Here is a 13,461-nt window from a genome sequence, read left to right on the forward strand (position 1 = left end):
GCCAAGATTTTTTTTTTTTACGCCTAACAGTATATATTTTGTAACAATATATGGAATAGATTTTATTTTGAAAATTTTATAAATCATTGCAATATTCTCTTTAAGAGGATTCTTTGAAATATTAATAAGTGTATTTATATAGGCCACAAATTGACTAATTAATTTATAACATTTTAGGTAACCAACCTATATTTAATCTATAACCTATTTTGTAATCAATTTATAAAAATTATATAGTCTAAAAAAAGTTATGTACTTACATTTTGTTATATAGGGGATATATAGGAGATTTGTAAAGTGTGGTCACAAAACCATTTTAAACTGAGTTTCAGAAATAACAGTATGTAAACAGATTAAACGATACATAGATAATATATCAGAATTCAGAAATAACAATAGTAATATGTTTTCTATTCCATATTAATTAATGGGCTTGTAAAGTCACAAAAACCAGTTAAAAACAAAAAATCTGGCCGACATGTCAGCACGAAGGAGTTGGTCTCCACGCAGAGTTATCGTAGCCGCAACAAGTGCGACAATCCTATTGGCTGATCGTGCTTTTCCCCTCTCCCCTACAAAAGCTAGCAGCTAGCTCTTCCCCAGACAATAACCCTTTCAATTATTTCTATTCTAATGTATTGTTATTTTCAATAGTTACAAATCTTGCAACCAATAATAAATTTCCATACTATAATACAAATAGTATTTGTTCACATATTTTGAAAGATCTTTTTTTTTTTTTACTTCGTTTCATATGTTAACACACATTTTGTTTCAACTACAAAATTTAGATCACATTCTGTTGTAGTACATAAATATTTTATTAAAATTCTTTTTTTTTGTCTAATAATAAAATTACAATATTTGTTAAAGTCTTGAAAAGTAAGTAAAGCTAGAAAATGTAAATGAATGGGGAGCAAGAAGTCTCGTGATTTCTCTCTGGTCACAGTTTTTTCAACTTTTTTTGGTACATTTCGATAACGAAATTTGTTTTTGAATGTTATGATTTGACAAAGTTGGGTTTTTATCATAACTTACAATCGAACTCGTATAGTTTGGTACATCTCAGTCATGCCACATTTTGACCCATGATAAAACCATTTATACTATAAAAAATGTGTAATGAAAATTCAACCAAAAGAATACGAGGAACCGTCAACATATATATAATACTTAAGAAACCTTCCACCATAAACACACATCTGACCATCACAATCAAGTTCAAATGAGAAGTATCGTAACATCGTGAATATATATGACCACTTGAATTTGGTCCAAAAAAACTCATACCAAGCAAGTGATAGAAAAAATGCGATAGAACTAACCACTTATGCACAATATTTATTTCAATAAAATATGCCATAAACAAAATTTAACCGGTGGAATTAAAGTTTTAATAAAAAAAATACAAAAAAGTAATAACTGGTCCGAGCCATCATTCTTGCTACATGTCATGTTGATATCAAAAGAATCTAAAGAGAAAGAAAAATAAAAAGCTGACAGAAAAGTCAAATATATACATTTTTAATATCTTCCTAATTCCTCTCGTTACTTTATTTTTCTTATTAACCGAGAAATTTCCGCCATCTCTCTCTCTCTCTCTCTTCGTAGCCCCTCACCGGAACGCGCCTTCGATCGAGGTCGCACGCACCACTACTACCCTCTTTCTTCATCGTACGTTTCCCCTCTCTCTCTGATAAAAATTGAATCTTTCACAGAACCCACAAAGAAAAGTCGAATCCTCTCTCTCTCTCTCTCTCTCTCTCTCTTTTCGCTTATCATCTTCCTCGAATTGTGGTTGGTTAGTCTCTGTTCTCTCTGCTCTCTGCACACACAAAGCCCTGCTGCTGTTGATACACGTGAGCCGCCATTAATGCTCCCCCTCTCTTTTGTTTTCTTCTTCCATGTCCGTTTCTTTATAGGTCCCTCCTTATTCGTTTTTTTTTTCTTCATAAAAAGTCTTAGATTTATGCATAATTTAGCCACACTACGTTTTATTTCATTCTTCTTCTTCCGTTTCTGCTTCTTCTTATGAGTTACTATCTCGCATACAGTTTTCTATTTCACTCTCTTTGAGTTTTGATGAAATCAGGATCTTTTCGTTGGTGAATTTTCACTTTGGGTTAGTCTTTATTAAATAAATTATGTTTTTTTTTTTTTTGCTCTGCATTTGTCATTTGTCATGGGACCGACATTGCTCCGGCAAGAGTTTCCCAATCTAGGGTTTTTTTTTTTTTTTTTAATACTAATTCCCAAGTGTTTTAATTCAAATAAGGTTTCCGGCAAAAAGATTTGAGGCTTCTCTCATCTTTAAATTGCGTTGTAGCTTCTCATCAGTTAATTTCTAAGGTTTTTTCCTCATCGTTTGGTTCTTGTTTTCCCCAGGGTGAATCATTCTCTCATCTATGTTATCTGAACTACTCATTTCCTCCTTTGCATTTTTATGTTTGAGTTCTCTGGCTAAGGTTGTTTTTTTTTTTTACAGATAGTTCTCAGTTTTTTTGGGGGTTTTTTGTGGAAAAGAATTTAAGGTTTGGTCTTTTTCAGGTGATTTAGGGCGTTGCTGAATCAACTTTACATCTAGTGTTTGTTTCCGGCGAGCTTTTAAGTGAATCAATATGTTTAATTTTGGTCGAGCAAGAAGCCAAGGGAGGCAGAACAGATCTATGTCTCTTGGAGGTGTGATTTTACTCTTGATCCTTGCTATTGATTTCACTTGGGGAAGGATCAATGTGTTGTCATTTTCAGTTAGCTCTGAAATTTTTGAGAATTTAGTTTGAAAATTTAGGTTGGTGGATGACATAATTTTTTGTGGGGTTTAGAGCTTCAAAGTGTGAGTCTTTTGTGGTTTTTTTTAATAATTATAATGTATATATTAACAGACAGATCTTGCTGATGTTGGGAATGCAGGGCTGGATTATGCAGACCCCAAGAAGAAAAACAATTACTTGGGAAAGATTCTTTTGACAGCTTCTCTTACAGCTTTGTGCATTTTCATGCTCAAGCAATCTCCTACGTTCAATACTCCGAGCGTGGTATAACTCCTTACTGTCCTTTGCTTGAGTTGTTAGAGAAAGAAGGATGTTACTGGTGAAACATTGCTCAAGTTTCTTTCATTTTTGTTGTTCTGTGTTTGCAGTTTTCTCTACATGAGCCAGGGGTTACACATGTTTTAGTCACTGGTGGTGCTGGGTATATCGGTTCACATGCAGCTCTAAGGCTTCTAAAGGAATCATACCGAGTGACCATTGTGGTATCTTTCTTTGGCTTACATAGATTCAGGTTTCTTTGTTCAGCTTTATTGTAAATGTCGATATCACAATTAATTAAATCTCTCTCTCTCTCTCTGTTTAACAGGACAATCTATCACGTGGGAATCTTGGCGCAGTCAAGATTTTGCAAGAACTGTTTCCTGAACCTGGAAGGCTTCAATTTATTTATGCTGATCTTGGAGATGCAAAGGCTGTCAATAAGATATTCACAGAAAACGCCTTTGACGCTGTGATGCATTTTGCCGCTGTTGCATATGTTGGGGAAAGCACACAATTCCCTCTTAAGTGAGTACATTGAGCAACTTTTCCCTGTGTAAATATATGATGAATCTGAAACAAGTAATTTTTTGTTCTGCCAATTACAGGTATTATCACAATATTACATCAAATACTTTGGTTGTATTAGAGACAATGGCTGCTCATGGAGTAAAGACTTTGATATATTCAAGTACTTGTGCAACGTATGGGGAGCCTGATGTTATGCCAATTACAGAGGAAACTCCACAGGTGAAATTTTTTTTGTCAACTGATTTATAGTTATAGCCACAGTAATTCTTCTATGCACTCTAACCCCATAAACATTGTCAATTCAGGTGCCAATCAATCCATACGGTAAGGCCAAAAAGATGGCAGAAGATATCATTTTGGATTTCTCGAAGAACTCAGATATGGCAGTTATGATCTTAAGGTTGGTTTTATTGATACTCTTCTAAGTTTATCTAGTGGTATTGTGCATTTTCTCTTAACTTTCCCTGAGATTGACAAAGTTCTATTTCTACTAATATCCAGATATTTCAATGTGATTGGATCCGATCCAGAGGGTAGATTGGGTGAAGCCCCAAGGCCTGAGCTCCGAGAGCATGGACGCATCTCCGGTGCTTGCTTTGATGCAGCACGTGGTATCATGCCTGGCCTACAGGTAATCACTTTCTTCAGTTGAGGAACTTTTTCTGAAGTTAATCATGTTTTCTCGGAGCTTTTCACTTTCAGTTTTGGACAGGGTCTTGACTCTTTTATTCTTTGGACAGTCATCACAGATTGGCACTATTAGATTCTTTGAAAAGTTCTGTCTTTTTTGTTTTTGGTATATTTAGGGGATGGCACATGCTGTAGAACATGTTAAAAAATGTTTGCCAAAAAGCTGATAAGTAGTTTACCAGCTGAGCAAAAATACATAATTGAGACAACTTATTCCTTGAGTTTTCTTTATTAAAGCAAAGATTTAAATTAGTCTACTTGTTACATTCACGTGGGTATAAGCTAAGCTTTCAGTCTTCTCTAATCATAGACCTTCATTGAACTTTTCTTTTTCTTTGATTTATCCCCAGATCAAAGGAACAGACTACAAAACAGGTGATGGAACTTGCGTACGGGATTACATTGATGTCACTGACTTGGTTGATGCTCATGTTAAAGCTCTTCAAAAGGCAAAACCCCGCAAAGTCGGAATCTACAATGTTGGTACCGGGAAAGGTATGAGTATTGACTTTTGGCGTACATCAGTACTGTACTGAAGAAAAACTCCTACTGTTTAGCAAATGGATTTAAAGACTGTTTCTTTTTGCTGTGTGTGTTTGAGTAGGTAGCTCGGTGAAAGAGTTTGTTGAAGCGTGCAAGAAAGCAACTGGTGTTGAGATCAAGATCGAGTACTTGCCTAGACGTGCAGGTGATTACGCCGAGGTTTACAGTGACCCAAGCAAGATCAGGAAGGAACTTAATTGGACAGCTAAGCACACTAATCTCAAACAGAGTCTTGAGACGGCGTGGAGATGGCAGAAGCTCCACCGTAATGGCTACGGGTTAACCTCATCGGTCTCGGCTTACTGACTTTGTTCATTCCTATAGTTGATGCATGGAGATTTTGATTCCAGATGCGGTATCTGAGCAGAAGCGTAGGAGGAGATGATGTTTCATATATAAATATAACATAAGATATATTATCCATACTATTAAAAAATGAGATCACATGATGAGATTTAATTTTGATTGATATTCATTTTGTAATGGCTTTAGGTTCTTTTAGGAAGCAGCCGTTCATTGTTACATGTACCTCTCTCAATATTTTTATTTATTAGTCTTAATAAAGCTTCCCTGGCTCTTTTATATGTTCACAAAAATTGGATCTAGCTGTGTTTGTGTAATTTTGATTCTCACAAGTATGACTTTTGTCTCATAAGTTAAGGAGGTCCTGGATTTGAAGGAACAAGATCCCTACTCTTGTTGGATTAAAAACTCAAATGACAACAAAAGATTCAGTGAGAAATCAAAGTTAAATGCAACACATCCGGAAAACTGTTCATATATGATAATTTCAAGACAGAGTTTGTAAGATAATGATGTTCTTCTGGTAGATTATAAAGCTTATCGATTCCATGGGATTTGAGGTACTTTCAGGCGAAAGATTGAAGTGCTCTCTCGAAGTTATCTTCAGCTGATGCTGTTCGCTTCACAAGGACATGTTCAGGGTGTGAAAGTTTCAGTTGGCTGCAAAAAAAGATTGGAAATGGAGGAATAAGTCAGCTTACTGATGTGATTCATAGTTACGCAAATATTGCATAAGGTCATGAATATTTTTACTTTAGGTAGCGCGAAGACGATTTCCCGACATGAAGACTGCATACAACTAGGTTTGCAAGAGTTTCTGGGTCTTTAGCATCCTGCAATGAGCATAAACATCTTTGTTTTCAAACATATCCATTTTCCAATAAACGAATAATTAAGAAGTTATAGACTTCTTGTAAGGAGTTTTATAGTATAAACATAGTTGATAAAGCAAGTGCAGCATATCCGGTGACATGAGAGAAATGGATTGAGGCTCATCACTCACCTTGTTGAGTGCTTCAAGTAGTAGAGTCTCAGCCTCTTCAAAATTACCCATATGCATGCAGCAAACTGCTTTGCCGTTCAAGATCAAGCTTGTCATTGGGTACTTCTCAGTGAAATCCTGGAAGATTAGATACGCTTCCTGTATCTTGGAACCCCCCTAAGATGATACAACAGTTTAACATTATTAGCAAACACATTAACAATCTTCTCTACACTATATGGAAAAAAGAAGAAGTAGATATTCATATCATACAACTGCCAGGTTCAACCATGCACTCGCGAGTTGAGTGAGTGTGTGGTCTTCATCAATCTGTTGCATCACTCTCAGCTGTTTCTCAGCATAATCTGACCTATGCATCTTAATGAAAATCTGAACATTCAAAGCATGCCTACAAATATGCAGAAACAACAATCAATTACCGAGTAATGGTAAGACCTTAACAATCACTAAGACAAGATCCAACAACAACAAAAAAAAAAATCAAAAAGCTTACAGATCCATGGTTCCTCCAGAATGAGTATGCTTGAGAGCGTCGTTATAGTCTTCCTCATGCATGAATATAGTACCAGCAACCAACCTAATAGTAGCATTGTTTCCTACAGTTGGATCAGCCAACCATTCCCTCAAGCTTAAAATGGTTGATTCCTAAACCAAAATCACAGATTCAAACAATGCATATCACAAACATTAGCAATCAAAATCCTAGAGTAATCTTAAATTCAGCTACAGAACATGAATCGGAACATCTCAAAATCTCCAGAATTACCTTATTTTCAGGACTCGATAGATACATAGCAAGGAGCTTCACTGCCTGCAGAGGAGTAGCAGCCGCTTCGTCGATCTCACTGATGACAAGCTACGAAGACGAAATTTGAAAAGAAATAAAAAACGTAAATCACTAATTGATCAAAACAAATTGAAATCCAAATCAAAAAGTTCGAGAGCAGAGAGGCCAAAACCTGATAGCTACCGAGAGCAATGTAAGCGCGATGAACGAGACAGTCTCGCTCGACGATATCTTCCTGGGAGAGATTAGGGATCTCGCTGTTGTTGATCGCAGCTTGATAAGCACCCAAGTAGAAATGGTTTCTCAGATTGAAGAGATGATCTGGTCCTGCCATGGATGCCATTGTCTTCCTTCCTTCTTCTTCTTTTCTTCTTCCTCCTCTAGATCTCACAGATCCGCAAAATAGAGAAAACTGAAGTGTGTGAAATAATCAAAACCAAAAATTAAACAAGTTTATGTATAAAAGACCCCATACATTTCGATTTGTGCAAATAACACCAACTGTGATCTTTTTCCGGCCCAGTGGACTCCGTGCTATTAGTAAATGGGCTTTTGAGTTACCCAATAGTTCTGAACTGTGATACCTTTACACGTGTCTTACGTACGAACGGTTACGATCTTGTCTTTACCAAGAAAACGCGTTATTTATTGTCCGATCAGCGCGGGATGACGTCAGCAAACCCCGTTGAAAGCCACTCCGTACGATCGTGCTGTCACGTTTCGTGTCGACATACAATCCAACAGTTTATAAACACGTTTCATTCGTTTCCCCATTTAAATGAGCCGGTTACTACCCCGGAAATAGTTAAAAACCAGTTTACCGGTGTCGGTTTTTACATTTTATCAGCTAATACAGTCATCGTGACTGTAATTAACGGCGATTACTGCTTTCAGATTTAAATAACTGTTGACCAAAATACCCTTTACTCAAAAAAACGTTATTAGTTTGTAATCCGTTTTGCTCTCCTTATTTTTTGTGAGAGATCTTTTATAATTAAATTTTTTTTTTTCCGTTTCGAAGTGAATGCGTGTAAGCAAGAGAGTTCGATTGTTCGAATTAGAGCCAAAAGAGCTAAAACATCAAAAAAAAACCTCTGATTTGTTGTTTTGTTAATGTAAGTTTCTTTGATCCTTCTCGAAATATTTGTGATCTTCTCCGATCGAGTTTTTTTGTCTTTCTAAAAAACATTTTCTTTACGAATAGTTTGACTTTTCGTGTTCTTCTTGGTCAATACCGCCTGGTTCGTTCGTAAGTCGTAACCTGTTTCCGATTTGAGTCTGTAACTATCCTTTTATCTTAGTTTGATTTCTGATGTTTTTTCATTTTTTATTATAAGCATGTTTTGATTCGAATGCATGCGCGTATACACTAATCCACAATCCAGAACTAGATGTATGTGTATCTATGTAGAGTGATGATTGATTAGACTCGATTTATGTGATGTTGAAGTGAAAAGTTATAATCTTTTTTGGAACTTGACCTGCGTTGTAAGATAAAAATTTGAACTTTTGCTATCGGATGCAATCTATTTGTGTAGCAGAACTTTGATGAATTTGATTTTAGTTTGAGCATTTTGGGATTTGTGGATTTCCTGCAGGTTTTATGAAGTTGTATAGTGTTGTGATCTACATCTGAGTTTTATATATTGGCTTTTGAAATGGCGACGGAGTCTACAAGGAGTTGGTTTCAGATACGGCAGCAGAAACCTGATAAATCTAGTCCTACTAAAAAAGGACAAGAGGGTAATAATAATGTGAGGAATCTTGGCAGACCTCCTATGAATGATGCACCATCCAATGCTACTAAACAGAGAGTTGCTGCAGCAAAACAGTATATCGAGAATCATTATAAAACTCAGAAGAAGAGTCTTCAGGAAAGAAAAGAGCGGTACGTTCTCTTGATTCTTCCTGTGACCTGTGACGCCAATGTTTTACTTCTTAGTAGTTATGTCATCTAGTACTGAGGCTTGAGATTACTTTTTTTGCTGTGAGTTCTGACTTTGTTTCCTAGACGAGGCATTGGTTTACTGGTTTAGATTGAACCTTCTGATATCAGCTTGCTCTTGATTACAGTCGGAGCATCTTGGAACAAAACCTAGCTGATGCTGATGTTCCTGTTGAAGACAAAATGAATATACTAAAGAATTTTGAGAAAAAAGAAATGGAGTATATGCGTCTACAAAGACAGAAAATGGGAGTTGATGACTTTGAACTGCTGAGCATCATTGGCCGGGGTGCTTTCGGGGAGGTTTCTATCTTCACGCCCTTTTGTGATTGCCTCTCTTCTTTTGTTGCTTCCTTTTTCTAAGCTTAGCTAATATATTGTCTCATCTTTACATTGATCTTTCGATTAAGTCATGCATTTTCAATTGCGATTTTTGTTGCTGTTTCATTTTTTGGTTTCTCTTACTGCCTATTATTTTCTGTCTATATAAACCAAAGCTTCCGTTAGTGATCTTAGTTTTGTATTGATTTTATATATTTTATTTCTGTTCAGGTGAGAATTTGTAAAGAAAAAACTACTGGCAGCGTGTATGCAATGAAAAAGCTAAAGAAATCCGAGATGCTTCGAAGAGGGCAGGTAAAGCACTGTTTTATTGTATTTCTACAAAATCCAAGAGTTCCCTTGTGATTAAATTAGTCATTCATTAACATCTGTGAAAATACACTTATCCCTTTATGCGGTAAATATCAGGTGGAACATGTTAAAGCTGAAAGAAATGTGCTTGCAGAAGTCGATAGTCCATTCATCGTCAAGCTTTGCTATTCCTTCCAAGATGATGAGCATTTGTATCTTATTATGGAATACCTCCCTGGAGGTGATATGATGACACTGCTGATGCGAAAAGATACCTTACGGGAAGATGAGACTCGGTTCTATGTTGCACAGACAATCCTGGCTATTGAGTCTATCCATAAGCATAATTACGTCCACAGGTTCTAACCACTGGCCTTTGAAGCTTTTCACATTGTTTTGTTGTCCATTTTATCGTTTTCTACAGTGCTTGTCAATTAGCTTTCAGTTGATATGTGGTGATAATTTTAACTCTCGTTTCTTCCTTTGATTTTTCAGAGATATAAAGCCTGATAATTTATTGATCACTCGTAACGGCCATATCAAGCTTTCGGATTTTGGATTGAGCAAGTCTTTGGAAAGCAAAAATTTTCCAGATTTCAAGGCGGAGCTTGTTGACAGGAATACAAAGCCTGCAGCAGAACATGACAGACACTCCAAGCCTCCTTCTGCACCTAGGCGAACTCAGCAGGAACAGGTCTTACATTGGCAACAAAACAGAAGGACCCTGGTATGGATGGACTAGATTTACTTATCTCTATCTTTCCGTGGTTGCTGTTCTGTTACACCTGAATATCTTCTGAAATATTCCGTAAATAACGATTCTTTTTTGACTGAGAATGAAGTGAAAGGGATATTTTTCTGTTACTTAGAAAAGGAAGTTATATAAACCTTTTATTTGTCTATGGAAAATTGTCTAATCTGCCTTAAAGCTCCTTTGTCTTGTCCTATTTTAGTTATTTAAATGACGTTTCCATATAGTCCTAAGTCCTAACGTAATAAGATGGCTCTTTCGTGTACCGTTCAGGCTTTTTCTACAGTAGGAACTCCCGATTACATTGCTCCTGAGGTGCTTCTGAAGAAAGGGTATGGAATGGAGTGTGACTGGTTAGTTATCTTAACCCTTGTGTTGTGTGTTTTACACTGTACGTTATAATTTATTCAGCTAACATTGTAAAAACTGTTTTTAAATAGGTGGTCCCTTGGAGCAATCATGTTCGAGATGCTCGTGGGGTTTCCGCCATTCTACTCTGAAGAGCCTTTGGCAACATGTAGAAAGGTATGCATATATAGGCTTAAATAACCTTCTACTATATTATTTCCCAGTTAAATATAAGAATTTTAGATTAACCTCAAAATTAGCCTATCGATTAATCGGACTAGCTAGTGTATATGTTTTGAACCACATCTTTTGGTAACGTGTTGTATGGGTATGGCAGACCTATCCCTACTACGCTTGACTAGTATATCAAACAATTGCTCAGTTTATCTCTGCAGATTGTAAACTGGAAAACCTGCTTAAAATTTCCTGATGAAGCTAAACTCTCAATCGAAGTAAAAGATCTCATCCGAAGACTGCTCTGCAATGTCGAACAGAGGCTTGGAACCAAAGGAGTTCATGAAATTAAAGTACTTAAACACCATTCTCTTTGTATCAAGACAAAAGCTGAATTCTAGAATGAAATGTGCGTTAGATGTCTGATCTGCTTTCCCATTACAGGGACACCCTTGGTTTAGAGGAATAGAATGGGAACGACTATATGAGTCAAATGCTCCATATATACCACAAGTGAAGCATGAACTTGATACCCAAAACTTTGAAAAGTTTGACGAGGTTTGTTCATTACCATCTATTTCTTTCTTCTAATAATTCTCAACCTTTGTTTTTGCTTCCCTATCAGTGCTAAATATCGATTAATATTTTAATATTCAGGTGCCATCTACTTGTCAAACTTCTTCCAAGTCTGGCCCTTGGCGAAAGGTAGGTAGATCTCCTTTTTTTTTTTTTTTTTTGCATGTATGTGCAATCGAGTTCCATCATTCTTACTAGTTATTTACAAACTTATTTGCAGATGATCTCATCCAAAGATGTAAATTTTCTTGGTTATACATTCAAGAATCTTGAGATCGTTGATGAACACCATATCCCTGGCATGGGTTAGTAACAGATCTTTTCTCATATGCACAGGGAGTGTTAGTTATTTGCTTTTATAACAATGGTTCATTTTTGAACTCTATCTACGCAGCGGAATTGAAGCGGAAGAGTAAGACACCAAAGAAACCATCCCTCAAGACACTGTTCGGTAAACTAATACTATGACTTTGCTAAGCTTTAATATGGTCTCAAGAATTGGGTTTGAGCTCTTTTTTTTTTTTTTTCCTCGCAGAAACACCGTATCCTGCACCTGAGAATCAAGCCTTACAGGATTTGCTTGATTCACCTATATCCTCTGAAGGATCCAGAGGCTCTTCCGGATCACCATTTTCACATCCGAATCAATCCCACAATAGTCCCCGGAGATGATCAAAAGGGAGGATCTAAAATGATTAAAGAACAAATCAAGCAAAAGTAAATTCAAGTGCAAAAATTTCATCTTTTCGTACTATGTAATGTAAAAACAATGAACCCCCAAAAGAGAATTAAAACTAAAATGCATATAGGAAACGTTATAGGTATACAAAACATATTACAATGTTTCTGTGATCCCCAATTATCTAACCTTGTAAGCTTTTCTTCTTTGTTTTTTTTATAAAGAGAGATAAAAAAAAAAAAAAAAAGACATTTTGTACATAAGAGTGGCTTTTGGACTTACCTTGATTGGCAACAACATGTTAGTTGTTTTCTAATATTTTCTGCTGAGATTCAAACGTGATTGTATGAACACTTTTTTCCCGAGTTTTTAGAAAACAACCAAAACTAGTCAAATCGTTTCTTTTCCATTGAACTGTTGCCTCACCTTTTCTCGAATTGTCAATCTGAATAAAACACTTTATTCATGATTTTAATAAACAAAGAAAAGAAAAATCAAAAAAGAGAGAGTGAAAGTAATAGTTATGTAATGGAACGTACTGAGACAATTGAAGGAAGAACCAAGCTATCTGACAAACCCGAAAAGGCATATCAGGATGAACTCATGTTCTTAATTTCCACACTGTAATGACTTTGTTTTTCCCACTTCACCTAGTCTTTTTTTTATTTATTTTATTTTGACAATCCCATAGACCTGTTTTTTTTCTTTTAAAATTTTACCAATGATTATGGATCCGAAAAATACTCTTTGCCTTTTTGTTTTGTTCTATATCTATTTTTTCGTTCCTCGACTTTTATATTTTCTACTAGACGAGGGAGACACAAAACTACGACATCTAAGCTATTTAGATTACTTCAGCTGCAAAGTCATATATGGCTTTTACATTGGATGCAATTTTACATGTGATGTATAGATTAGTGTTTATTGCACATTAGAAATCGATTTTTGTGTGCCTTTTTTGTCTGTCGGATGTACCTGAAGGGGCCGGTTATGTATTTTATATACATACATTTGCTAAATTAAGAATTGATCTCTACTATGCTATATTAACTTTGTTGTATACTTATATGGTTATGTTGTTTCGATTGTGTCTTACACTTTCTAAAATATATGTCTTATGGCCTCGTGAAGTGACGTTATTTTAATACTGTCGTATCTAAGAAATCATTTTTCTCTAGATGATTCATAGGTTTATGGTAGGTAAACCGACAGAACTGAAATAAGATTACATTTAGTAAGAGTGTGACTAGGGTTTTTTTAGTAATGAACTTGGGGAGTACTTAAAGGGCATGGACAGATGATCGCACGTAAAGTCAATATTTATGCACACGTGTATAAAGAAGCTTTAAAGCTCAATAACTCTTTTACGTAAAGCCTCAATCAGTTTACAAAGATAACGATTAGCGCGTCTACAATATTCTAAAGGTAAGTGATTATAACCAAAACTAATAATTATAGAAAGTTTGTGT

The 13,461-nt window shown here is 35.8% G+C and overlaps 3 protein-coding genes across 14 annotated transcripts; 2 read left to right on the forward strand and 1 right to left on the reverse strand.

The window, feature by feature from the left end:
• Window positions 1-1,287: 1,287 nt before the first annotated feature.
• LOC147924120 (UDP-arabinose 4-epimerase 1-like) lies at window positions 1,288-5,389 on the forward strand. 9 transcript variants are annotated; one of them, XM_087494510.1, is made up of 11 exons: window positions 1,288-1,674; window positions 2,386-2,465; window positions 2,548-2,679; window positions 2,911-3,035; window positions 3,140-3,253; window positions 3,358-3,557; window positions 3,638-3,779; window positions 3,866-3,960; window positions 4,062-4,191; window positions 4,601-4,745; window positions 4,855-5,389. In XM_087494510.1, the coding sequence occupies exons 3-11, from the start codon at window positions 2,619-2,621 to the stop codon at window positions 5,097-5,099; spliced, it is 1,257 nt and encodes a 418-aa protein (XP_087350636.1). In that variant the 5' UTR covers window positions 1,288-1,674; window positions 2,386-2,465; window positions 2,548-2,618; the 3' UTR covers window positions 5,100-5,389. The 9 variants fall into 9 exon arrangements, with proteins under 9 accessions (XP_087350636.1, XP_087350638.1, XP_087350642.1 ...); XM_087494511.1 differs by having other exon boundaries at window positions 1,551-2,122; XM_087494513.1 differs by having other exon boundaries at window positions 1,573-1,859.
• A 76-nt stretch (window positions 5,390-5,465) lies between these two features.
• Window positions 5,466-7,394, reverse strand: LOC104757448 (coatomer subunit epsilon-1). Its single transcript, XM_010480190.2, has 7 exons — window positions 7,059-7,394; window positions 6,866-6,955; window positions 6,593-6,744; window positions 6,352-6,487; window positions 6,100-6,255; window positions 5,850-5,929; window positions 5,466-5,756 (listed from the first exon to the last, which is right to left on the reverse strand). The coding sequence occupies exons 1-7, from the start codon at window positions 7,227-7,229 to the stop codon at window positions 5,663-5,665; spliced, it is 879 nt and encodes a 292-aa protein (XP_010478492.1). The 5' UTR covers window positions 7,230-7,394; the 3' UTR covers window positions 5,466-5,662.
• Window positions 7,395-7,568: 174 nt separating this feature from the next.
• LOC147924121 (uncharacterized) lies at window positions 7,569-12,252 on the forward strand. Of its 4 annotated transcripts, none has more exons than XM_087495661.1 (14): window positions 7,569-8,001; window positions 8,485-8,774; window positions 8,960-9,134; window positions 9,384-9,467; window positions 9,582-9,823; window positions 9,960-10,191; window positions 10,489-10,568; window positions 10,656-10,740; window positions 10,959-11,090; window positions 11,182-11,295; window positions 11,395-11,442; window positions 11,534-11,618; window positions 11,708-11,764; window positions 11,849-12,252. In XM_087495661.1, exons 2-14 carry the CDS (start codon window positions 8,545-8,547, stop codon window positions 11,983-11,985), a joined length of 1,701 nt encoding a protein of 566 aa, XP_087351787.1. In that variant the 5' UTR covers window positions 7,569-8,001; window positions 8,485-8,544; the 3' UTR covers window positions 11,986-12,252. The 4 variants fall into 4 exon arrangements, 2 of the variants coding, with proteins under 2 accessions (XP_087351787.1, XP_087351788.1); XR_015586960.1 differs by having other exon boundaries at window positions 7,667-8,001; window positions 10,946-11,090; XM_087495662.1 differs by having other exon boundaries at window positions 7,856-8,135.
• Window positions 12,253-13,461: the final 1,209 nt, after the last annotated feature.

This window comes from Camelina sativa, chromosome 17, assembly GCF_030686135.1.
Source record: "Camelina sativa cultivar CO46 ecotype springtype chromosome 17, ASM3068613v1".
Lineage (NCBI taxonomy): Eukaryota > Viridiplantae > Streptophyta > Magnoliopsida > Brassicales > Brassicaceae > Camelina > Camelina sativa.

Bases quoted from the DNA above. Each gene is read 5' to 3' on its own strand.
- LOC147924120 (XM_087494510.1), top strand. From the start codon at position 2,619: ATGTTTAATTTTGGTCGAGCAAGAAGCCAAGGGAGGCAGAACAGATCT. The intron at 4,192-4,600 runs GTAATCACTTTC...ATTTATCCCCAG, and splicing joins GTATCATGCCTGGCCTACAG to ATCAAAGGAACAGACTACAA. The intron at 4,746-4,854 runs GTATGAGTATTG...GTGTTTGAGTAG, and splicing joins CAATGTTGGTACCGGGAAAG to GTAGCTCGGTGAAAGAGTTT.
- LOC147924121 (XM_087495661.1), top strand. From the start codon at position 8,545: ATGGCGACGGAGTCTACAAGGAGTTGGTTTCAGATACGGCAGCAGAAA. The intron at 11,443-11,533 runs GTAGGTAGATCT...ACTTATTTGCAG, and splicing joins AGTCTGGCCCTTGGCGAAAG to ATGATCTCATCCAAAGATGT. The intron at 11,619-11,707 runs GTTAGTAACAGA...CTATCTACGCAG, and splicing joins ACACCATATCCCTGGCATGG to CGGAATTGAAGCGGAAGAGT.
- LOC104757448 (XM_010480190.2), bottom strand. From the start codon at position 7,229: ATGGCATCCATGGCAGGACCAGATCATCTCTTCAATCTGAGAAACCAT. The intron at 6,488-6,592 runs GTAAGCTTTTTG...GCATATTTGTAG, and splicing joins TCTGGAGGAACCATGGATCT to GCATGCTTTGAATGTTCAGA. The intron at 5,930-6,099 runs GTGAGTGATGAG...TGCTCATTGCAG, and splicing joins TACTTGAAGCACTCAACAAG to GATGCTAAAGACCCAGAAAC.